Raw genomic sequence first — 24877 nt, forward strand, 5'->3', positions numbered from 1 at the left:
AAATGAGATGGGCTTCAACTGGCTTTGCTAAAGTATAAAACCAGTTCGCTTGTGTCTCCAGTGCTAACATTGGCCCAAGATTAAAAACAGGAAATATGCTCCTAGCAGCATAATTGGCGGAAAACTTTTTCCACATAGATGCAATCATCAGGCTTGTTTTCCTTCCCCGGTGTGTGTGTATGTGTGGTGTGCAGACATGTATGGAGGTTCACGGTCATGTCAGGAGATGGGGGGGGGCAGTTTCCTGCTATGGAACTGGTCCAGGCTGGTGATCATTAAGTCAGACTTTCCTTGATCTGGCATCCTACCTGCCTCCCTCATCTCAGGTTTGGTGATGTCTTCTTTCCTGTTCCAGTGAGCTCAGGGTAGTCAGCTTCCACTGCTGCTGGTCCACTTGTGGTTTTCACTTCCTTTTCTGAGTAGTGTTTGTACTGAAGTTCTGGTGGATGATTCTATTTTGAACATCACCTGGTCTAATTTATGCCCTGGTGATGCAGTGCATAGCACACTGCACATTTCTTTTTCTTTTCTTTTCTTTTTTTCTTGAGACAGGGCTTCTCTGTGTACCCCTGGCTGTCCTGGAACTCTCTGTAGATGAGACTGCTCTCAAACTCAGAGATTCACCTGCCTTTGACTGCCAAGTACTGAGATTAAAGGCATGTGCCACCACCTCCCAGCACATACAGCACATTTCTTATGCCAGCAACATGTTTATTTTCTCATTGTCACTATTCATCTGTCTCAGTAAGATTGTGAAATATCTTATGCTTGATGAGCAGTTTCATACATTATTTCCTCATATTTGATTTAATTTGATTATGAAAGTAAACTTTGAGTTTTTCATTCTCATCATTCTTATTTTACCAATGATGAAAAAAGAAACACAGCATGTGGTTGACACCAGAAAGTCACATAGAAAGTGGTAGCAACATTGATAGCCATGTGACCCAGACTTAACCCAAATATGGTGTGCTTTCTGGTTACTTTCTTAATATCTTTTAGGAAATTGGATCCAGTTTCTTGTATATGCAGGCAAGCACCCTACCTCTGAGCTATATTCTCAGCCCTTTTATTAAAATAGAATTTTGGGGACATTTACAAACTTAAAAAGAAGACAGTACATTTAAAGATTTTACCCCACACCTGAACCATTTTAATGTCACCCCTAATGCTCCAGTATGCACTTCCTGCAAGAGGGCATTCTGTGATATAGCCACAATGTAGCCTTCAAAATTGAAAAATGAAATGACTGTATTTGTGCCCTGTGATCTTCAGACCACATTTAGATAGTCCCAGTAATACTATAGCTTAGAGATGAAAGGAAACAAACCCAAATCAGAAAAGGGGGTGGCAGGTCCAGAGAGGCAAACACAGGCAAACGGGGATAAGCAGGCAATTAAGTAGGCTGTGTCTACAGCAGGGCACCAAGTCGAGTTGGGGATTCTCAATCCATGAGACACATACTAGATATCGGAAGATAAGTTGGTATGGGACCATGCCATCATAGTGTTAGGTGTCCATCACTTTTTGGGGTATAGGTAAGGAAATCACACTCTTTTGTTGGTCTGGTATATCTAGTAAGTTCTTGGGTTCAGTTTCCCTTATATAATTTTGTTGCTGTTAATTTTCATTTTTTTGAGACAGTTTCTCTGTGTAGCCTTGACTATCTTGGAACTCACTCTATAGACCTGGATGGCCTTGAACTTAGAGTTCTCCCTGCCTCTGCCTCCTGAGTGCTGGATTAAAGGCATGCTTATACTCAGTTCCCTTATATGATTTTAAAATGCCCTTGTGTTCTCACAGTTTCAGTTCTCTCCAAGAAATGTATTGGGTGGCTCCCTTTGTAGTCCTGGGGATACGTCATTTGTCAGTGTGTTCTGACAGACTGCTGCTGACAGAGGGTACAGCTTTTGGGTCACTCAGGGCTGTCATCTTTTGAAACGGAGTCAAAAGCTGCTTGTAGAGCCTCCTCGGGCAGTGCTCAGCCAGAAAATCCATTGTTTTGTACAACATGGAATAACTTAACATAGGACATAGCTGATCTGAACACCAGACAAACAGGAAGTCTTTATTCATCTGCCAATGTCATATGCAGGCTGACGCCTGTTTCCTGTGGCATGATCTGCTCCAGAGGAACAGAGGCATTTGATCTGTACTTGGGCCAGGGCTGAAGTGATGTCTGTTAACCCTATGTTAAGGATGATGATGATGATGATGATTGTAGTTCTGGAATTTGATAGGCAAGGCACTCTACCACTAACCTGTCTCCAGCCCTTGAGCTGGGAGTATTATCTTCATTTCACAAATGAGGAAACTGAGTTCAGGTTATTTGGCCAGAGAGCCAGCTTTTCAACACAGAAATCTCAAAGTGTGTGTTTTTGCCTATTAACTCTCAGTGCATCTGTTTGGAGGAAGAGTTTAATTGGCCCTACTAAGTTACAGATCTTCCTGAAGGGAATGTGGGTCAGTGAGTGCATGTGTTCTCTTGTCGTCATCTCATCACCCCTGTGATCGGCAGGCTAAGCACAGTTCTGGTACCCGAAAATCTGAGTAACTAATGGCATCATAAGTGCCAGCAATTGTCTAGAACCACGTTCTGGTTTAAAGGGTCTTGCTACTCCCTCTAAAACCTAACTCTTTTCAGACTTGAGACATCACCCCTCCTAGTTCTTTTCTAGAAAGGTTCTGGTAGCAACATTTGAATTTAATATTTAGTACTTATTTTGAATACTTTCTCATCCTGAATTGGAATTGCGTGAGAGTTTCTATTGCTTTGATAAAACACCATTGACAAAAATCAATTTGGGGAGGAAAGGACATATTTTATCTTACACATCCAGATAACAGTTCATCACTGAGAGAAGTCAGGGCAGGAACTCAAGCAAGGCAAAAACCTGGAGTCAGGAGCTGATGCAGGTCATGGAGGAGTGCTGGCTGCTTGCTGGCTGCTTACTGGCTTGCTCCTCATGGCTTGCCCAGTTTGCATTCTTATAGTACCCGAGATGACCAGCCCAAGGATGGTACCACCCATGCCAATTAATAGTTTAGAAAATACACTGTAGACTTGCCTGCAGGCAGCTCTTATGGAGGCACTGTTTTCAGTTGAGAGTCCCTCTTTTCAAATGACTCCAGCTTGTGTTAAGATGACACAAAGCTATCCAGGAACCATATGGTTTTTTTGTTGTTGTTTTTAGGATAGGCTTTCTCTGTGTAACAGCCTTTGCTGTCCAGACTGGCCTCAACCTCACCGAGATCTGCCTGAGTGCTGGGATTAAAGACGTGCACTAACACTGCTGGGTCCATATGCACTTTTTACAATTACTTTTGCTATGAGTCCACTTGGTTAGAGAACGTAATAGCTAACAGAATAAAAACCCATCTAAACCAAAGCAACTTATCAGTGACAAATCCCTCTAGGAATATGTAGGCCGCCCCTATGCTTGGATGAACCATTGTTAGGAAATTGTCAGCAGTGTTGTTGATTCTAGTTGGATTTGAGAAAGGGATGTCTGAGCCGGGCATGGTGACACACACCTTTAGTCCCAGCACTCTGAAGGCAGAGGCAGGCAGGGTCTCTGAGTTTGAGACCAGCCTGGTCTACAGAGTGAGTTCCAGGACAGCCAGGACTGTTACACAGAGAAACCCTATTTAGAACAACAAAATAAAAAGGAAAGAGAGAAAGGAAGAAAGAAAGAAAGAGAGAGGAAGGGAGGGAGAGAGAGAGAGAGAGAAAGAGAAGAAAGAAAAAGGTCTACAGTTGCTGTGCATTCTATATGTTCCATTACTTGAATTCTTTTTTTTTTTTTTTTTGTGGTTTTTCGAGACAGGGTTTCTCTGTGGTTTTGGAGCCTGTCCTGGAACTAGCTCTTGTAGACCAGGCTGGTCTCAAACTCACAGAGATCCGCCTGCCTCTGCCTCCCGAGTGCTGGGATTAAAGGCGTGCGCCACCACCGCCCGGCTCATTACTTGAATTCTTAAAAAATAAATAAAGGAAGTCACCTATCTATTCTTAATTGGTGTCTGCGGCAGACTGTAGTTCAATGACTTCTCTTAACTCTTAGACTATGATGTCATATTGTGAGGCACAATTAATAAAAACTCAGAGAAATTGGGGTTCAACCTGAAGACCCAAAAAGCAAAACAGCCAGCTACTGGCTCTTACTTTGACCTCCATCCAAAAATGGCGATCCTGCCTCCAGGAATCTCAGAATGAGACTGTGTCTGAGAGCTGTCTCCTCCCACTTTATAATCCTCCCTAGGGCCGGGATTAAGAGCATGCACCACTGGGATTAAAGACATGCAGCAACCAGTTTCTATTGCAACTAGTGTGGCTACTGAGATTAAAGGTGTGTGTAAGGCTGAACAGTGAGGCTGTTTTACTCTCTAGTCTTCTGGCAAAGCTTTATTTATTAAAATACAAATGAAATGCCACTATAGTATTGCTGCCTGGGGGACCAGCCTCCAAGCAGCACAGGGTTCAAAGGCAATTCACAGCATTAGACATTTCTGTCTGAGGGTATTAAGGAAAAAGACACTCACACACTCTCTTGATGATTTCCTTCTTTATTCTTCTGTATTTTTTAAGGCCCATGTAGCAGCAGGAAGGTTCAGCTTCTTCTGATAGACTGAACTGGAGTGGACTGTGCTTGGACTGGACCCCAAACAGCCATACAAAGGCGTATCTATTGATTGTGATACAGAGTGTTTCCTCATATCAAGGTCCCTAATCTAAATCTGCATGTCTTACTGAAGACCATCACATGCCTCCATGATTCTAGTCATTTACTGTGCATTGTGTGCAGTACACAATAATACAAGAGCCTCAGATGTACCTGAGGTGTCTTGTGACCAAAGTCATAGGATGGCCACAGAACCCCTTGGCAAAACATTCACTGTTTTCTACAGGGATTCTTCAAGATGAAGGTATTTCTGAAATACGGCTCTTCAAGCCAATATATCTACCCCATACAGTGACTGTGCTAAATTTCTTACAGAGTACAGGTAAAAACGTTTTGTTTCAGCTAATAATGCACACCGAGACCCGTGACTATGTCTTTTGGCATTAGAGTCTTTCAGCTCTAAGATTAAAGGAATTTGAGCCAGCCTGGTTCCTGGGACTCAACTGTTTCTCTTAATCATTAACTTGAGCTATGACCTAGGCAGCTCCTTAAGTGACCCCTTACATAGACCCCTGCTGTGTGACGTTTCCTTGTAGTTACTTTTATTATCAAAACTCTGTATTTTTAATATTATTATATAACATATTGTATAATATAACATTATTATTATCATCATCATCAATTAAACAGTATTTGTTAGAGAGAAGTCATTTTTTATTATAGTCTACAGGTAAAAATGTCCAGTGAGCAGGATGTTTCCATGAGATAAACACATTACATTACAGGCAGTAGGGCATCTCCCCACACCCGATTCACACCAGAGAAAGATAGCAACAGCAACATGTAAAGGCACAACAGAATCAAAAGAGATCCTAGAGTCTGTGGTCTCAGGGCCTTGCCTAACTGAGCTCACCCACCAGAGAGTCTCCTACTGATGGGCTGACACCTCAAACCCCAATTGTCACCCGCTGCTCCCCTGACATGGCCACCGGCAATAGTGAGCTATTTTATGTCTCATTGTGTTAACGTGGATGGAGTGGAACATGTGTTATCTCCCTGTTTTCCTCTTTCTAAGGTTGTGGGTTTTCCAGGATCATCTGGTGAGCTAAGCCTACCAGCTGTTGAGGAGTGGGTACTGTATCTTTTTGTTGGTTTTTCTAGATAGGGCATCCCTGTAGCTTTGGAGCCTGTCCTGGAACTAGTGCTTGTAGACCAGGCTGGCTTTGAACTCACAGGGATCCACCTACCTCTGTCTCCCAAGTGCTGGGATTAAAGGTGTGTGCCAACACCGCCCAGCTGTGGTACTGTGTCTTAGTCTCCATCATTCTTGACTGGAGCCCTGATCCTGTTGATATTCTTCTATCATCAGCTATAGTGCTTTCTTCAGTGGTACTTTCAGAGAACACATAGGCATTTGGATAAGGACATGAACGAAGTAACAATCTTTGGTTTTTTCTCTCTCTTTACTCTGCTCAGCTGAGCATAAACTGTGGGTAGTAACGATTACCTAAATTATTCTATTATTAATAAAAACTCCCGAGTCAGAAGATTGATCAGAGAAGAGGCAAAGAAGTAACTAGTGACCTCCTTTCTTTCTCCTTCCTTAATCCAAAGAACACACATCTTTCTAAGCATCTCTCTACTACTTCCCATGTCTCTCTATATATCCTCAGTCCTCCAAAACCTCTATGGCTAATTTTGGTCAGCTATTAGCTAGCTCTGGCCTCAAATACAAGGTAAACCTTATTGCCACAGCAGAGTGGTAGTATGAACAATTCTGCAACAGGGCAGAAATAAAGTTTAGATTTAGATGTGGCCCTTCACTGTTTCCACCTCTGTTCTCACCTCCTGCCCCAGGAAGCTGGAGTGTGTGGAGGATATTTCAAATAGTGAATGAATGGTAGTCAACTCATCTAGTCTAATGCAGCAAAATATATTGCTTCTTCAGACTCAAGGAATGTCACCTGGCCAGACTTTAGGAGGCAAGCAAGACCTCTCCCAATTTTTAACTTTGTTAACATAGTTTGTGTGACTAGAGAGAGCTACAAGAGAGACCATGGGAAGGATCTCTCTTGAACAGAGCTCAAGTCTTCACAGCACCCTGGGTTCTTTTGGCCTTTTGCTTAGACCATGGATGCATTAAAAAGCAAACAGAAGCAATCACTGCCAAGAAGCCTAAGTGCAGCTGCTGGAATACGGAACAATGTAGTCTTGACTTAGCTCCTGTCTTTACCTGGTTGCCCCCAGTTTCGCCTGTGACAGCAGTCTCTACAGCAGTCTGTGTGATAGACATCTTACAGCTGGAGAAACTGGAGTTTACAAAATGCAAGGAACTTGCCTAGGATCACCAACTTTGAAGTAGAAGACTAGATGCACACCACAATTTGGAACCATACTAGATGTTTCACAGAAGTGAAAGGGAAGTCGATAAAATAATCAGGAAAGCACTGGGGCCCCCTCGGCAGCAGGAATCGCAGGCAGTGCCACACAGAGTAGGCTGGCAGGAGCGCCATAGTTGACACTTCCGCCGCTGTGCTGGGCACTCCTGGAGAACTTGTCATCTGCTGTTCTGCTTTTGTGTCTTTCTTCGGGAAGTCAAATGGGACTGTCTACCTGCTTGGCAGCCTCCTTGTGTGTGTCATTGTTCCAGCTGCCAGCAAGTGAAAGGGCTCCGAGGTGGAAAACTGGGTTCTGCTTCCCACCAAGACCAGCATCAGTGGTCAAGAGTGTTTGGATGCTGCCTGGCAGAGTTCAGTTGAAATTTCAGGAAACTTAAAGTGTAGTTGTCACATGAGGATTACTGGTGGTTTCTGAATTAGTCACAAAACCTGACCACAGATGAAACAATTGTCCAGCAGAACCTGCCAGTTATCAGGAGCAGTCAGAGGAGCGACTGTCAGGGACAGCGCTCTCTAACTTCTAGCTGGTCCTGTGGGGTCTTCAGACCATGAGTCACCTTCTTGAGCAGTGTTTCACTGTAACCACCTCATTAGCCTTAGTGAGCATTTCTCTGTGTATCAGAAAGAGCAGGTTTTTGCCTTTTTATCTTTGTCCTGCCTTAGGCTCTTTTGTGTTAGACTACAGAACACTGGGGCTGAGATACTGCTCAGCCATTTGAGATACTTACTGCTCTTTTAGATGACCTAAGTTTGGTTTCTAGTGCCTGTACCAAGTAGCCATTACTGCCTGTAGCTTATGTTCCATGGACTCTGATGCTCTCTTCTGGCTTCACCAGGCACTCACACATGTGTGCACATACTCCACATACTACATGCACCTACACGCAGATAATGAAAATAAATCCTTTTTAAAAGGACTAGCACTGGGCAGTGGTCTACAAATCAAGTTCCAAGACAGCCAGAGCTACACAGTGAAACCCTGTCTTGAGGAAAAAAAGAAAACAAAAAGGACTAGGAAACGTATTTTAAAACAAACAAAAAATGAGGCTAGTACTCAGTAGGTACCTAAGAATATTTGAGCAATTTGAATTTTCCCTTAAAATCTTTTCTTGTGAAGCTGAAGTGATTCTTATGAATGACTAGTTCAGGTGTGAGCTGCCATGTGGGTACTGGAAATTGAACCTGAGGTCCAGTGCTCTTTTTTTTTTTTTTATTGAGAAAAGGAAAAAAAACAAGTTTCAGCCTCCTCCCAGCCTCCCATTTCTCTCCCCCTCCTCCCACCTTCTCCCCCTCCTCCCACCCTTCTCCCCCTCCCCCCACTCCTCTCCCCCTCCCTCTCCAGTCCAAAGAGCAGTCAGGGTTCCCTGCCCTGTGGTAAGTCCTAGGTCCTCCCCCCTCCGTCCATATCTAGGAAGGTGAAAATCCAAACTGGCTAGGTTCCCACAAAGTCAGCACATTAAGTAGGATCAAAACCCCGTGCCATTGTCCTTGGCTTCTCATCAGCCCTCATTGTTCGCCATGTTCAGAGAGTCCGGTTTTATCCCATGCTTTTTCAGTCACAGTCCAGCTGGCCTTGGTGAGCTCTCAATAAATCAGCTCCACTGTCTCAGTGGGTGGGTGCACCCCTCGTGGTCCCGACTTCTTTGCTCATGTTCTCCCTCCTTCTGCTCCTCATTGGGACCTTGGGAGCTCAGTCCAGTGCTCCAGTGTGGATCTCTGTCTCTATCTCCATCCATCACCAGATTAAGGTTCTTCTTACTTAGCTTCTTTAAGTTCACCAATTGTAGACTCTGTGACCCTTATTTATGGCTAGAAATCAATTATGAGTGAGTACATCCCATGTTCATCTTTTTGGGTCTGGGTTACCTCACTCAACCGCTGAGCTATCTCTCTAGTCCCAATATTTTAATTTTATTTTTTTTTAGATTTAATGTATTTTTTAAATGTGCTGTGGGAAGATGGATCAATAAGCTTTCTACTTTTGTTGTTACAGGTGTTCCAGGACTTGGGTACTGAAGTACTGTCTGGAGCTGCCCAAGGTTACAACATATGCCTCTTTGCCTATGGGCAGACGGGCTCTGGGAAGACATATACCATGCTGGGGACTCCAGTAAGTGTCAGCACTGGAGTGAACTATCTTCCTAATGTCACAGCAAACCTGTATCTTACATTGTCCTTACCACTGTGATAAGGAACATGACCTCCATAATCAATATTAAAGGGATTAAAGGCATGCGTGTGACCCTCTCCTATACTTAACAATGGCATTTCACTAGTTTACCTGAACAGTAAAGTTTGTATAATTAGTCTCTCTTTGTGAAACTTTGAAAAACTAGACTTTCATGATTCCCTTTGACAATGAGTCCTTGTTGGTCCCACTGGATATATGTATTACGGTTTATCACATAAAGCTTCACAATTTGACTGGGGTTAAACCTGGACTGCATTTTAGTGCTATACAGGGATAAGAATGCTGTGTTCAGCTTTCAAAGCTATGTATATTAGAAGAAAGCAAGAGATGTAGCTTTGCTGGGGGCTTTTAAAAATGTAGAGTATAATGCAATAATCACAGAAAATTGAGGGGATAATGCCAGGTATGGTGGCACATGCCTTTAATCCCTTTAATCTTTGAAGGTAGTAGAGGCAAGGCAAATCTTTATGAGTTCCAGGCCATCCAGGGATACACACTGAGACTCTGTCTCAAAACAGACAACAGCAATAAAAATAAAATTAAGGGGATAGCATTCCTTAAGAATACCCTTTCTAGCCAGGCAGTGGTGGTGCAAGCCTTTAATCCCAGAACTCTGAAGGTGGAGACAAGTGGATCTCTGTGAATTTGAGGCTAGCCTGGTCTACAAGAGCTAGTTCCAGGACAGGCTCCAGAAACCCTGTCTCGAAAAAACAAAACAAAACAAACAAACATAGAAGATACAGAAGTATGCTAGTGAGATGACCTGGGCACTGGTTGACAAATAACATTGTATAGAAACAATCTGAAAAAATAGCCCACTTCTCTGGGTACAGCTCACTGTTTCCTTTGTCTGTGGTTAGTGTGGTTTCAGACATTTGAAATTAAAAAAAAAATACTACTAGGTCAAAGGGGATAAAACCTTAAGCCTCTGGTTATGAGATAGAGGAAATACCTACTTCTTTGGATTTTTGCAGTTTTGCAGAGGGTGTTTGTGTGTGCTTCTCTATCTAGGGATCTAGACACAGTAGGGATCTAGAAGAGACCACATTAGTGGTGGAAAATGATAAAGTTCATTGCAGGAAAGCACATGTCTAAGTTTGCCAGCTTCTCCTATCTATCTTATGGCGATAATCCGCCTCTCATCTGTGTCTCTTTGTAGTAATATGGGCGGCGGGGCTGCGTTCCCAGCACCCCGGCCGCCTGCCCGGCTAGCTTATGCTCCGAAATAACAACACACAAACTGTATTCATTTAAACACTGCTTGGCCCATTCTCTTCTAGGCTAATTCTCACATATTAATTTAGCCCATTTCTAATCATCTGTGTATGGCACCCCAAGGTGCGCTTACCAGGAAAATTCTAGCCTATGTCCATCCTGGGTCAGAGCTTCATCCCGGGAGCGGGGCATGGCGTCTCTCTCAGGCGTCTGCTCCAGAGAGAGGAGAGCTGTGGAGACTGAGCTCACTTCCTCTTCCTCCTGGCATTCTGTTCTGTTTACACCACCTACCTACGTCCTAACCAATAAAATGGGCCAAGGCAGTTCCTTTATTAGCCAATGACCTTCCTCCATCATCTCTTGATAGTGCCAGCCTCAAGTTTTATACGTCCTTCTATAGTGGCTAGCTAGCACTAAGCCCACACACCCCTCCTCTGTGTTTGGGGGGGTCCAGGATCCCGGGTGTTTGGAGGTAAGAGGAGGGCAGCAGGAGCATTGCCCAGAGTGAACAATAATGTTTTTCTTTTTCTGTCATCCAGGCTTCTGTTGGGCTGACCCCACGGATATGTGAGGTATAGACTCTCTCTGATGATGTACTTTCAGAGTAAGTTTCCTATGTCAGCTCCCTTCAGGGAAATCTGACCCTCTGATTTTGTGCAGGCTCTCTTCATCAGGAAAGATGACTGTGCCTCACTGCCTTCTTCCCGCAGCATAAAAGTAAGGTAAGAACTCAAGCTCCAGACCCCTAAATATCCTAGTTCTTTGGTCTATTTGTAAAGCTCCTAGCAGTGAGACCAGGACCTGTCCTTGATGCTTAGATGGCTTTTGGGAATCTGTTTCCCATGCTGGATTTCTTCAACCAGCCTTGATGCAGATGGAGGAGCTCAGTCCTGCCTCAACTTGATGTGCCCTGCTTTGTTCAAGCCCATGGGGCCTGCACCTTTCTGAATGGAGGCAGAGGAGGAGTGGATGGGGAAGGGGGGATGGAAGGAGGAAGGGACATGATGCACAGGAGAGAAGGAGAGAAGGGAGGGAAAACTGTAATTGATATTCAACAAATGGTGCTGGCATAACTGGATGTCAACCTGTAGAAGATGAAAATAGATCCATATCTATCACCATGTACAAAACTCAAGTCCAAATGGATTAAAGACCTCAATATCAGTCTGAACACATTGAACCTGATAGAAGAGAAAGTGGGAAGTACCCTACAACAGATGGGCACAGGAGATCGCTTCCTATGTATAACCCTAGCAGCATAGACATTAAGGGCAACATTGAATAAATGGGACCTACTAAAACTGAGAAGCTCTGTAAAGCAAAGGACACTGTCACCAAGACAAAAAGGCAACCTACTGACTGGGAGAAGATCTTCACCAACCCCGCAACAGACAAAGGTCTGCTCTCCAAAATATATAGAGAACTCAGGAAACTAGACTTTAAAATGCTAATTAACCCAATTAAAAAATGGGGCACTGAACTGAACAGAGAATTCTCAACAGAATTTCAAATGGCCAAAAGACACTTAAGGTCATGCTCAACCTCCTTAGCGATCAGGGAAATGCAAATCAAAACAACTTTGAGATATCATCTTACACCTGTCAGAATGGCTAAAATAAAAAACTCCAATGATAGCCTTTGCTGGAGAGGCTGTGGAGGAAGGGGTACCCTCATCCATTGCTGGTGGGAATGCAATCTTGTGCAACCACTTTGGAAATCAGTGTTTCGGTTTCTCAGGAAATTTGGGATCAACCTACCCCTGGACCCAGCAATACCACTCCTGGGAATATACCCAAGAGATGCCCTATCATATGACAAGAGCATTTGTTCAACTATGTTCATAGCAGTATTATTTGTAATAACCAGAACCTGGAAACAACCTAGATGCCCTTCATTGGAAGAATGGATGAAGAAAGTGTGGAATATCTACACATTAGAGTACTACGCTGTGGTAAAAAACAATGACTTCTCGAATTTTGCATGCAAATGGATGGAAATAGAAAACACTATACTGAGTGAGGTAACCCAGACCCAAAAAGATGAACATGGGATGTACTCACTCATAATTGGTTTCTAGCTATAAATAAGGGTCACGGAGTCTACAATTGGTGAACCTAAAGAAGCTAAGTAAGAAGGTGAACCCAAGGAAAAACATATAGTTATCCTCTTGGCTATGGGAAGTAGACAAAATTGCCGGGGAGAAAATTGGGATCTTGGGGGTGGGGTGGGATGGGGGTAAGGGGAGATGGGGAGAGAAAAGGAAGAAGGGGAAGATGGGGGGAACTTGGGGAAAAAGGATGATTGGGATAAAGGAAGGTTGGATAGGGGAGCACGGAAGCACAATTCTTAGTTAAGGGAGCCACCTTAGGGTTGGCAAGAGACTTGTAAAATAAATGGAAAAAATGTTAATTAAGTTTTAAAAAAATTAACTAAAAAAATGCTATTTTAGTTCCTTTCCTGTTGCTTTGATAAAACACCAAGACCAAAGCGACTGATAGAAGAAAGAGTTTATTTGGACTTAGGGTTCCACAAGGTTAGGATATATAATGGTGGGTACAGCAAGGTGACAAAAAGCAGGAACAGGAAGCTGAGAGCTCATATCTTAAACCATAATCATGAAGCTGAGAGAACTAGTGGGGACTGTCAGGAGGATTTTAATCTCAAAGCCTGCCCTAGTGACACACATCTTCCAGTAAGGCTGTTCTGCTCACTGTCTTAGTTACTTTTCAATTGCTGCAAGAGGACACTATGACCAAGGTGACTACAAAAGGAAGCATTTGATGTGACATCCATGGTGCCAGGGGTTCGAGGCCATAACCACCATAGCAGGGAACATGGTGAGAGGAATACTGGAGAGCTTACATCTTGATCCACAAGCATTAGGCAGAGAGGCTAACCGGGAATGGCTAGTGTGCGCTTTTGAAACTTCGCAGCCTCCCCCAACTGACACTTCCACCTCATAGTGCCTCAGAAACAGTTCAACCAACTAAGGACGAAGCATTCAAATATATGAGCCCATGGTGTATGGGGGCCATTCTCATTCAAACCACAACCACCATCTATACCTTTCTCAAATAGTGCCACTAACTAGAGACCAAGTATTTAAATGCCTGATTCTATGGGGGAAATTTCTCATTCAAATCACAAGTGCATACTGCTTCTGCAGAGAAGCCAAGCTTGATTTCCAGCATTCGTGTCTGGTGGTTCATAATCTAGTCTAGGGGATGGACTCATTCTGGCCTCTGAGAGCACCAGCACTCACATATGCGTCCCCCATACAAATATTATAAAACAAACAAAACCCAGAACAACAGAAGGATCACATTTGAAAGCCATTTAGACTATGTTAAAATAGCCTGTTGAAAGTAAATCTCAAATTGGCACTGATGTTAGAAATGGGGAAATAGTGGTAGCCAGAGGTCAGAACCTTGCTTTGCACTTGTAGAAAGACACATAAGGGAGACCCTGGCTTGATTGAGGTCTTAAGTTGATCAGAGCCAGAACAAGAATCCAGAACCTTTTGATTCTCAACCCATTGTTTTTCTTTCTTCCTTCACAGTCTAACTGTCTTCCCTTTTTTTCTGTGTCTCTAGCTTCCTGGAGATCTACAATGAACGGGTGAGAGATCTTTTGAAGCAATCCAGTCAAAATAAGTCCTATAGCTTGAGGGTCAGGGAGCACCCAGAGATGGGACCCTATGTCCAAGGTGAGCTCCTCTTCCCTGGAAATTGGAGATCCAACTGAGGTGTAGAAGTTCTCCTAATGTTCATCATTTACTCAGCCTGTGCAATGATTGGATTCTGTGTGCTGCTTACTGTACTGGACATTGGATGTATACTGATAAGCTGACATGACATGGCTCTGCCTTCACGGCCAAGCTTAAAGTCTGGTGGAAGTGTCATAAGACAAACAATTACACATTGTAATAAAGGATTATAAATAAGTACCTAGATACAGTGATTGAAAGATCCTGGAGCCAGGGGCAGAGGCAGGCAGATCTCTGAGTTTGAGGCCAACTTGATCTACAGAATGAGTTCCAGGACAGCCAGAGCTGATACACAGAGAAACTCTGTCTTGAAGAACAAAAACAAAGCAAAAAAAAAACAACAAAAAAGAAAGAAAGAAAAGACTCCTGGAGCTGGGCAGTTGTGCTACACACTTTTTTTTTTTTTTTAAAAAAAAGATTTATTTATTATGTATTCAGTGTTCTGCCTGCATGTATCCCTACAGGCCAGAAGAGGGCACCAAATCTCGTTACAGATGGTTGTGAGCCACTATATGGTTACTGTCAAGTGGATATATCAGTGTTACATATTCCACATTTCAAACTGTTCCTTGCCCCTCTCCTTCCTATTCCTCCTGTTTTTCTCTCTCCCCTTCCTCCCCTCCCTCCTCTCCAGAAATAGGAAGGAAAGCTCAGCATACCTCCACTTGATTCTTTCCCAGTTTCCTCTGGAATTGTACTATCTTGTCTGTTAAGTCCTTGAAAATACCAGGCGTGGTGGCGCACGCCTTTAATCCCAGCACTCGGGAGGCAGAGGCAGGCGGATCTCTGTGAGTTCGAGACCAGCCTGGTCCACAGAGCTAGTTCCAGGACAGGAACCAAAACCACAGAGAAACCCTGTCTCGAAAAACCAAAAAAAAAAAAAAAAAAGAAAAGAAAAGAAAAGAAAATACCAGGCAGAGTTGCTTTAAAATCTGCCTGGTAATTCCAGCGTCTCCATATTTCCTGGATATCTTTCATTTGTATTCCCAGGTCTACATGTATGCTTGGTTTGCTAATAAGATTTGTGCCAGACAGTATTTGTAAACCTGTTCTTAGGAACTGGTATCTCTCTTTTTTATACTAAGTTCCTATGAACATGAGGGATTAGGAAGTAGTGAGACTGAAGCTTAGCTGCAGTCTTCGCAAAGGCTTATTTACTTCCAACTCTACTTTGTAGACCTTTGGGTTTCTTCCTGTAAGTGAATGTCTAAGCAGCCATTATGTCTATAATACCTGCACTCAGGATACTGAGGCAAGAGGATCGTCCTGAGTTACAGAACAACCTGGGTAGAGCAAGATCCTGTTTGAAAAAGTAAGAAACAAAAATTGGAGGGGGATATTTGTGTTTGTTGTGGGCTACAGCCCTTGTCTTCACTCCTGGAAAGTTGCTAAGAAAATCGATTGCAGCCACCCTGCTGCAATCCAGTCACTATTCAGATGAATTTGTCAGTCTTTTTAGGCATTTATTTAGCAGTAGGCAACAGACCCATGGCATTGTCTTGTTCCTAAGTCTCTGATAGTCTGCAGAGGCTCTCTAGCTCAAAGTTTCCATAAAGGTTTTCTTCATGTCCTTAGGACCCTTCCACTTGTCTCATGCCTTCCCGTTCTGTAACGGCGCATCCTATCCTTGCTGCATCCACAGAGCACACCCTCACTGCTGCTCCAATTTGCTCACCATTTTTGTTTGGCCTCGACTTCTGAGGCATTTGGTTGTAATGTGTTGTATAGTGTACAGTGTACTTTTATATTGTAAACTGTAAAAGGAGAGAGACATTTTGTATGCCAAACTGAGTCTGCCACCTTGTGGATAAAATATCACCTTCCTGTCGGGAATTTTGTGAGGGCCAACAATAATAAGTGAGGAGGAGGAGATTTCTTATAACTTCCATAGTAAAGCTGTGAGGAATTTTTTTGTGGTTTGCGTGGCCACTTCTTGAATTCTAAGCTAATCTTTGTGGAAATACGCTGGCCTTTCTAGAACCCATCACACCACCTGATGAGAGGTTTCAATACAGATTTATTAGTTTGTTCGATTCTAGCTTATGAAGTGATATAAGAATGATAAATGAAAGTGTGCTTGGGCACAACTTTAGTCCAGCACTAGGAGGCAGGGGCAGGCGGGTCTACAAAGCAAGTTCTAGGACAGCTGAAGCTGTTGTACAGCTAGGGCTGTTTTTGGAAACCCTTTCTCAAAAATCAAAAAACAAAGAGACACAGAGAGAAACATAATAAAACTTTAGAGATGACTGACTGGGCCTAGGGTCCTTATCATTCCTGGGCCTACATGGCGGAAGGAGAGAAGTGGCTCCTGTGAACTGTCCTTTGACTGCGTATGTGCACTGTGCTGGGCCTGATCCCAGCTCACATGGGGGAGAAGGTAAATAAAAAGAATGACAAAAGCCTACCAGAAATGGTTAGCTTACCAGAAGTTCCATCTGATTTCTCTTCTACTCTCATAACTGACAGGTCTATCTCAGCATGTTGTTACCAACTACACGCAAGTTATACAGCTCCTGGAGGAGGGGATAGCAAACAGGTAAACCAGGTTTGTTGTCGGGGTCTATAAAGGAGTCTGTTCTGGACATGATACTATAGGGCGGTACCATCGTCTCTCAGTTTGGCAAAGATAAAATGATTCATGAAACTTTTCTCCTAGCTTTCTGCAGTGTAAGGCTATAGGCATATGAAACTAGGAAGAGTAACTTAAGTGCCTGTGGTAGTTTGAATGTATTCGTAAACTCAGGGAGTGACACTGTTAGGAGGTGTGGCCTTGTTGGAGGAGGCTGCCTTTAATCCAGACCTCCAGGTGGAATGGGCCACACCTGTTGGAATTGTGTCACTATGGGAGTGGACTTTGAGGTCTTTTTCTCAAGCTTCACTTAATGTAACAGTCAGTGGACTTCCTGTTGCCTCTGAGTGAGATATAGGGCTCACAGCTCCGGCACCATGTCTGCCTGCATGCTGCCAGGCTCCCCTTCATGATCATAGTGGACTAAACCTCTGAAACTGTAAGCGAGCCAACTCCATTAAATGTCTTTTTTTTAATATTTATTTATTATGTATACAATATTCTGTCTGTGTGTATGTCTGCAGGCCAGAAGAGGGCACCAGACCTCATTACAGGTGGTTGTGAGCCACCATGTGGTTGCCGGGAATTGAACTCAGGACCTTTGGAAGATGCTCTTAACCACTGAGCCATCTCTCCAGCCCCTAAATGTCTTCTTTATGAGAGTTGCTGTGATCACGTTGTCTCTTCACAGCCTTGGAAACCTAGCTGAGACAGTGCCCCAGAAACTGCTGTGCACTGTGCTAACACTTCATGTTCTCAGCTACTCCGAGTACCTGGGATATTACTAATAAACCCCTAGGCGGAAACTTTTCACTAGGAGAAAAAAATTATACTCTTGTATTTATGTTGTTAATACTAGGTCCTTTAACTGAAAAAAAAAAAACAAACCAAAGGAAACATTTTTTTGTTTTGTTTTGTTTTGTTTTTCGAGATAGGGTTTCTCTGTGGTTTTGGAGCCTGTCCTGGAACTAGCTCTTGTAGACCAGGCTGGTCTCGAACTCACAGAGATCCGCCTGTCTCTGCCTCCTGAGTGCTGGGATTAAAGGCGTGCACCACCACCGCCCGGCTCAAAGGAAACATTTAAACTTAACATTGTAGTCTCAGAATTTCTTGGAATTCTCTTAGAAGAACTTACGCCTGGTCTTCAGGATAAGATGAGCTCCTGAATCCTTAAGAGCTAGGATTCTAGCTGGATGGTGCACATCAGGTGGAGCTCTGTGGTTCAAGACCAGCTTGGTCCAAATACCAAGTTCCAGCTGGGGGTTGGGGATTTAGCTCAGTGGTAGAGCACTTGCCTAGGAAACACAAGACCACTGGGTTCCGTCGTCAGCTCCAGGGAAGAAGAGGAAAAGAGAGAGACTGACTTTGTCTCAAAACTAAACAAAACAAAAAATGATCCAAGCATTGGAGAGGGTGAGGCAGGATTGTAAGTTTGAGACCTGCCTAGGCTATGCAGTGAATTTAAAGATCCAAATTCAATTTCCAGCACCCACATGAAGGCTTGCAGCAGTCTGTACCTCCATTTCCAGGGCATCTTTTTTTCTTTCTTAAATGTGAGTTTGTGTTTTACCATGGGTGTCTGGTCCCCTGGAACCAGAATTACAGACAGTTGTGAGCTGCCATATGGGTGCTGAGAATTGAACCTGAGTCCTCTGGAAGAGCGGTCAGTGCTCTCAACTACTGAGCCATCTCTGCAGTCCCTTCCAAGGCATCTGAAGCCTCTTCTGACCTTTTCAAACACCAGTATATATGTGGAACACATACATACATACTGGTAAAACACTCATACACATACAATAATTAAATAAGTAAATTAAAAATATTTTGAAAAAAATAATAAAAAGGGGTTCGAGGAGCTGGGGATGTAGTTCTGTTGGTATAGCATTTGCCTGGGTATGACCCCTACCACTGTAATAGCCATGTGTGATGATGCACAGCTGTAATCCTAACACTCAGAGATGGAAGGACCATTGACCTAGATTTAGATAAAGGGGAGACTCAACGATTTTTGGGATTAACACTGGGATGGATTTCCAAGAGTGGCTGTGAGCTCCTCATTTAAACATGGCATCAGTGTAATTCAAGATCTCAGCTCCAAAGGCTTTTTTATGCTGCTGGATGAATATTCTGCTTTATTAACTCTCTGTGAGATTTCTTGAAACACATTTATACCACACTTGTCTTTTTGTTTCCTATGTGTGTGCTTGTTGGTTTTTTAAATATGTATTTGTTTATTAATTTATGTATTCATGTATGTGTATATATAGAAGTAAATGTTAGATGTCTTTCTCTACTGCCTTCCACCTTAGTTTTATGTCAGGGTCTCTCACCAAATCTGATTGGCTAGACCTGTTGCCTAGCAAGCAGTCTGGGATCTTCCTGTCTCTCCCTCCCAGCATTGGGAGGTAGAGAAAAGATATCACGACTACGACAACTCTTACTTAAAAAAAAATTTAATTGGGGTGGCTTGCTTACAGTTTCAGAGGTTCAGTCCATTATCATCATGATGGGGAGCATGACGGCATGCAGACAGACGTGGTGCTGGAGTAGCTGAGAGCTACATCTTACAGGCAACAGAAAGTTACCTGAAAATCACACTGAGGAAACTTGAGCAAAAGAGACCTCAAAACCTGCCCCCACAGTGACACACTTCCTCCAACAAGGCCTCTAATAATGCTGTTTTCTTCAGAGGCCATTTTCTTTCAAACCACCACACTCTGGATTTTTGCTTTTATAATTTCAAAACTGTTTTAATGTTCGCTAGTGTGACATCACTCTCCCCTTATTGTCAGTAACAGCACCTAGAGTGCTGCTTCTGCCTTCTTTGAACTACTTGAATTTCTTTTTTAAATGTATTCACTTTCATATGAATAATTGTTTTGCTGGAATGTATGTGCACTACATGTGTGCTGTGCCCACAGAGGCCAGAAGAGGGTGTCTGATCCCTAGGCCTGCAGTTACAGATGGTTGTGAGCTACCATGTAGGTTCTAGGGATTGAAATCAGGTTGTTAGACTTGGTGGCAGGTGCTTTCACTCATTAAACCATCTCACTAACCTCAGTCCTAACTTTTTTTTTTCTTTTAGTCCTAACATTTCTTATGTTCACATAAGTCCCTTAGGTCCACCATGCTTAAACAGTCCCTGTACTAACTGTCTTGCCTTGTATACACAGGATCACAGCAGCCACCCATGTTCATGAGGCCAGCAGCAGATCTCATGCCATTTTCACTATCCACTATGCACAGGTAGGTTGTTCCTTCTTACTGATTTCTTTCTTATGCCTCGTGATTACTTTCTTGTATTCATTACTTTCTTTCTTCCTGCCTTTATGCTTACATGTTCTCTGATACAACTGACTTCTTCAGTGTCTTCCTCTTATCTTTTGCTCATAACAGTTCAGAATATGTCCACACTTAGTTCAGTTATGGGTCTGGTGATTTCAGTGAGGGGATGCTTATCAGACAGTGTGTGCTCGTCTGATGTGGAACTTGGCACACAGTTAGGACAGTATCCTGGGAGGAATGCAGATCATTCTGGATGACAACTTGAAACAGTCTTTGTTTTTAGGCAACGCTACAGAACAACCTCCCCTCAGAGACTGCCAGCAAGATCAACCTTGTGGACCTAGCAGGCAGGTAATTGGGATTTCAAAGCCAGGGAGAATTATTGCTCCCTTGACAGTGACCGGCTCCTTGACCACCTTACGTGAGATAGGCATGATCGTGGGTTTGCCTTGCTTGAATGTTTTAATCATCCTGAGATTATAAAAGAAAAAAAAATAAAAGAAGGAATTCTTGAATGCTAGCTTGAAAGTCAGAAACTGGGAAATTCCTCCATATCCTGGGTTCTTAGTCTGAAATGCCTGTTGGGACCTTTTAAAACTCCCCAAGCACACCAGGTGGTGGTGGCAAAAGCCTTTAATCCCAGCACTTGAGAGGCAGAGGCAGAGGCGGGTAAATCTCCAAGCTAGAAGCTAGCCTGGTCTACAGAATGAGTACTAGGACAGCCAGGCCTGCACAGAGAAGCCCTGTCTTTTTGACAAAAAACACAGAATTAGAAACAACTGTCTTAAGAAATAAACTGAATCAATATACTTTTCCATTAATTTAATATCAATAATATGTAGCTATATACACTACTTTACTTTTTTCTGCCTTTTTTTTTTCTCAAGACAAGGTTTTTCTGTGAAACAGTCCTGGCTGTCCTGGAACTCACTCTACAGACCAGGCTGGCCTCAAACTCACAGGGATCCACCTGCATCTGCCTCTTGAGTGCTGGGATTAAAGGTGTGTGTCACCACCACATGGCAAATTTTTTTAAAAGCTACTGTGCTTTAAGTTATTAGAAGTAAATATTCATACTGTATTTATATTGTAGCTAAATATATATTTAGGATGAAGAAAAATTTGAGAATAATGTATATGATAACATAAGGCAAATTTTCTCAATTTACAATTTCAAAAGAAACAGTAACTAACAGCACTCTGTTAAGAACCGAGCATGAAGGTGTGGTGGGCACTGGGGCTTTCAGTGGTAGAGTACACTTACCTATATGCACTAAGGACAGGGTTTAGCCCTAGCACAGCAATGGGGTGAGGGGCTGAGGAAGCTAAGGCCTGTCTGAAAATGTATCAGCTAATCAAACGTGGAAATTTTTACTACTTTTCATTAAGAATGGATTTTTGAGGTGGGCATGATGGTTACATATCTTTAATCCCAGCACCCAGGAAGCAGAGTCAGGTTGATCTCTGTGAGTTCCTGGCTAGTTTGCGTTAAATAATGAGACCCTGTTTTAAAAAACAAACTAAGCCGGGCGGTGGTGGCGCACGCCTTTAATCCCAGCACTCGGGAGGCAGAGGCAGGCAGATCTCTGTGAGTTCAAGACCAGCCTGGTCTACAAGAGCTAGTTCCAGGACAGGCTCCAAAACCACAGAGAAACCCTGTCTCGAAAAAACAAACAAACAAACAAACAAAAAATAAAAACAAACTAAAAAGAGGGATAGAATTTTGAGACAGTTTATGCACAGATACTATCATTAAACCATCAAAATGTGAATTTAAACCAAGTCTTTACCTGTGAGAAACTGCTATCATCAGTACCATAGATAGATGGACATCTTTACCTGTGAGAGACTTATATCATCAGTACCTAGATAGATGGGCATCTTTACCTGTGAGAGACTGCTATCATCAGTACCTAGATAGATGGACATCTTTACCTGTGAGAGACTGCTATCATCAGTACCATAGATAGATGAGCATCTTTACCTGTGAGAGACTGCTGTCATCAGTACCTAGATGGATGGGCATCTTTACCTGTGAGAGACTGCTGTCATCAGTACCTAGATGGATGGGCATCTTTACCAGTGAGAGATTGCTATCTTCAGTACTGTAGATGGGCATCTTTACCTGTGAGAGACTGTTATCATCAGTACTATAGATGGGCATTGTTTGGCCTCAGGTGCTCTGGCAGTTTCCCCTAAAAAAAATGACTAGCAAGATTTCCAGAGGGGGCCTGTGTGGAGGCAGGTAGTCTAATGGTCTTATATCCCCTACCGGGACTCTGCTGACCTGACTTCTGAAGGAGAGCCTCGGAGGCAACTACAGACCATTGTAGTTGCCAGGAAGTGGGATGCTGGATCTGCTTCTGCTTGCATCCAGAAAGAAGAAAAGTTTTTGAGGATAATGACACAGGAAAGAGTTACATAAGGGAAACTGATTCTATGGATCTATTACAAAATGATGTGCCCAAAACATTGTAGGATAGTGTCCCGTTTGCTATATTTTTTACTTTTTTTGGTCTGTTTTAGTGAGAGAGCAGATCCCAGTTACTGCAAGGACCGGATTACTGAAGGTGCCAATATCAACAAGTCCCTTGTGACTCTGGGAATTGTCATCTCCACTTTAGGTATTTTACTGATGGACTCAGGGTAATTGGAGTGGGGAGGGAGACTTTGGGATAACTCATAGTATTTTCATCTTGTCATAATAGGGTAACACAAGATTATTTTTTGATAAGGTCACTTTTTGGTTTGAGCATGAAAACCTGGTGGTTTTAGAATACAAGTGACCATCATTCTAGAATCACGTTGAATCAGTCCATATCCTGAGTCCAAAGTCTGACGTAAACTCAGACTTAAAGCCTCCTGTCACGTGCAGAAAGAGTATGATACTTGCTCTAAGTTCTGTAGTCGTTTTGTTTATGTATTTGCTTCATAATTCCTTCTGTATTGTACTTCTGTTTTTTTTTTCAATCTATCAAGCCCAGAACTCCCAAGTGTTCAGCAGCTGCCAGAGCCTCAGCAGTGCAGCCAGCAGTGGGGGTGACAGTGGGATCCCTAACACTACATCTGGGACCAGCAGTGGAGGGGCATCTGTGAGGAGGCAGTCTTACATCCCATACCGGGACTCTGTACTGACGTGGCTGCTGAAGGAAAGCCTCGGAGGCAACTCCAGAACCATCATGGTTGCCAGTAAGTGGGATGCTGGATCTGCTGCTGTTTGGAGCTAGTATTGGGCCTAGAAAATATACTGACTCTTAATGTTCCTCAGTCTCTCAAGAGTGTCTCATGCAGTGAAGACATTAGCAGTAAGACTAGAAGTAAGAGCTGAGCCGGGCAGTGATGGTGCACGTCTTTAATCCCCGTACTTGGGAGGCAGAGGCAGGTGGATCTCTGTGAGTTAGAGGCCAGCCTGGTTTACAAGAGCTAGTTCCAGGACAGCCAGGGCTGTTACACAGAGAAACCCTGTCTCTGAAAACCAAATAAAAAGAAGAAAAAGAAGAAATAAGAGCTGGGATGGAAGGGCCCATCAGTGTATTTCTCAGCTCTGTCCTTCTACCTTAGCTGTGTCCCCTGCACACACCAGCTACAGCGAGACCATGAGTACGCTGAGATACGCATCCAACGCCAAAAACATCATCAACAGGCCACAGGTGAACGAGGTAAGGCTTCATGGGACGTCCTTGTCTGACACAGTTTGAAGTTCTCCTTATTGTTTTCTCTGTTTCTTTCTCATTTGTCATAGTTAGCTTCTTCTCTGTGGTGGTAAAACATTGAAGAAGAGCAACCTGGGAGAAAAGGTGCATCTGCCACTTTTCTGTCGCTGTGGTCAACACCATGACCAAGGCAACTTAGAGAAGAAAGGGTTTATTTGGGGTTTATGATCCCAGAGGGTTAGCGTTCATGATGGTGGAGTAGAGGTAGAGCTTACATCTCAATCTCAAGCAGGAGGTGGAGAGAGCTAGCTAGAAATGGCATTGAAGCCTCAAAACCCACTCACAGTGACATATTTCCTCTAGCAAGGCCACACCTCCTAGTCCTCCCCAAACAGCCACTAACTAAGGACCAAATATTCAAATGTCTATAACTTATGGGGCATGTCTTTTTCAGAACTCCACCAAAGGGTTATCCACAGCATACAGATTACAGCCCATCATCTTGGGAAGCTGAGATAGGAACTTGGAGCAACTCTGCTTGCTGGCTTTTCCTCCATGGCTCATTCACCTTGATTTTTTTTATACAGCCTAGGACCAGCTACCTAGAAGTGGCACTGTCTACAGTCAGCTTGACCCTCCCCATCAATCATTAAGCAAGAAAACACTCCACAGGAGTACCTATAGGCCAGGCTGATAGTTCCAGTTTACCAGATGACTGGCTTGTGTCAAGTTGACAAAACACTAATGAGCATCGTTTTCATCCATACTTGTATTCTGCAAACGATGCTCTTTTCTCCCAATGTAGTCTCTGCCTTTCACTGATCTCTCTACTGTTATCAACAAATAATTTTATGAATAACTTCCTTCAGTCATTTCTTTACAGCCATTCCTCTTAGAGCCCTAGTGTATGACCGTCACTCTAAGAAAAGTCATTTGGAAGCTTCTGTTTGATGCTTTTATTTTTAATTGATAGTGATAATTGTGCCTGAGTTTTATTATATAAATTGCAGTTGACTTCTCTTTTGGATTAAACCGGGAGTAGGAAGAAATTGTTTCGAAAACTGAGTAATGATAGGAACATTGCAAATGTTTCTTACTTCTTGGAGATTCAGTGAAAAGTTTCAGGGCAGGGGCACAGCTGGGGAACAGACATACCTAAAGGACCTAGGGGCTGTTTTCG

At 43.2% G+C, this 24877-nt stretch overlaps 1 protein-coding gene across 1 annotated transcript in view; it reads left to right on the top strand.

Annotated features, from left to right (window-relative positions):
• Stard9 (StAR related lipid transfer domain containing 9) overlaps window positions 1–24877 on the top strand; it is an 85530-nt gene that overhangs the window by 21674 nt on the left and 38979 nt on the right. The window contains exons 4-13 of the mRNA XM_041678789.1: window positions 9012–9128; window positions 10964–10996; window positions 11085–11146; window positions 14018–14130; window positions 16657–16726; window positions 19933–20005; window positions 20328–20395; window positions 22571–22668; window positions 23024–23233; window positions 23606–23703. Coding sequence (XP_041534723.1) covers window positions 9012–9128; window positions 10964–10996; window positions 11085–11146; window positions 14018–14130; window positions 16657–16726; window positions 19933–20005; window positions 20328–20395; window positions 22571–22668; window positions 23024–23233; window positions 23606–23703 — 942 coding nt within the window. The remainder of the gene's footprint in view (window positions 1–9011; window positions 9129–10963; window positions 10997–11084; window positions 11147–14017; window positions 14131–16656; window positions 16727–19932; window positions 20006–20327; window positions 20396–22570; window positions 22669–23023; window positions 23234–23605; window positions 23704–24877) is intronic.

The sequence above is a fragment of the Microtus oregoni genome, unplaced genomic scaffold (assembly GCF_018167655.1).
Source record: "Microtus oregoni isolate MIOR12 unplaced genomic scaffold, Mior012 000031F_ref0000149, whole genome shotgun sequence".
Classification (NCBI taxonomy): Eukaryota; Metazoa; Chordata; class Mammalia; order Rodentia; family Cricetidae; genus Microtus; species Microtus oregoni.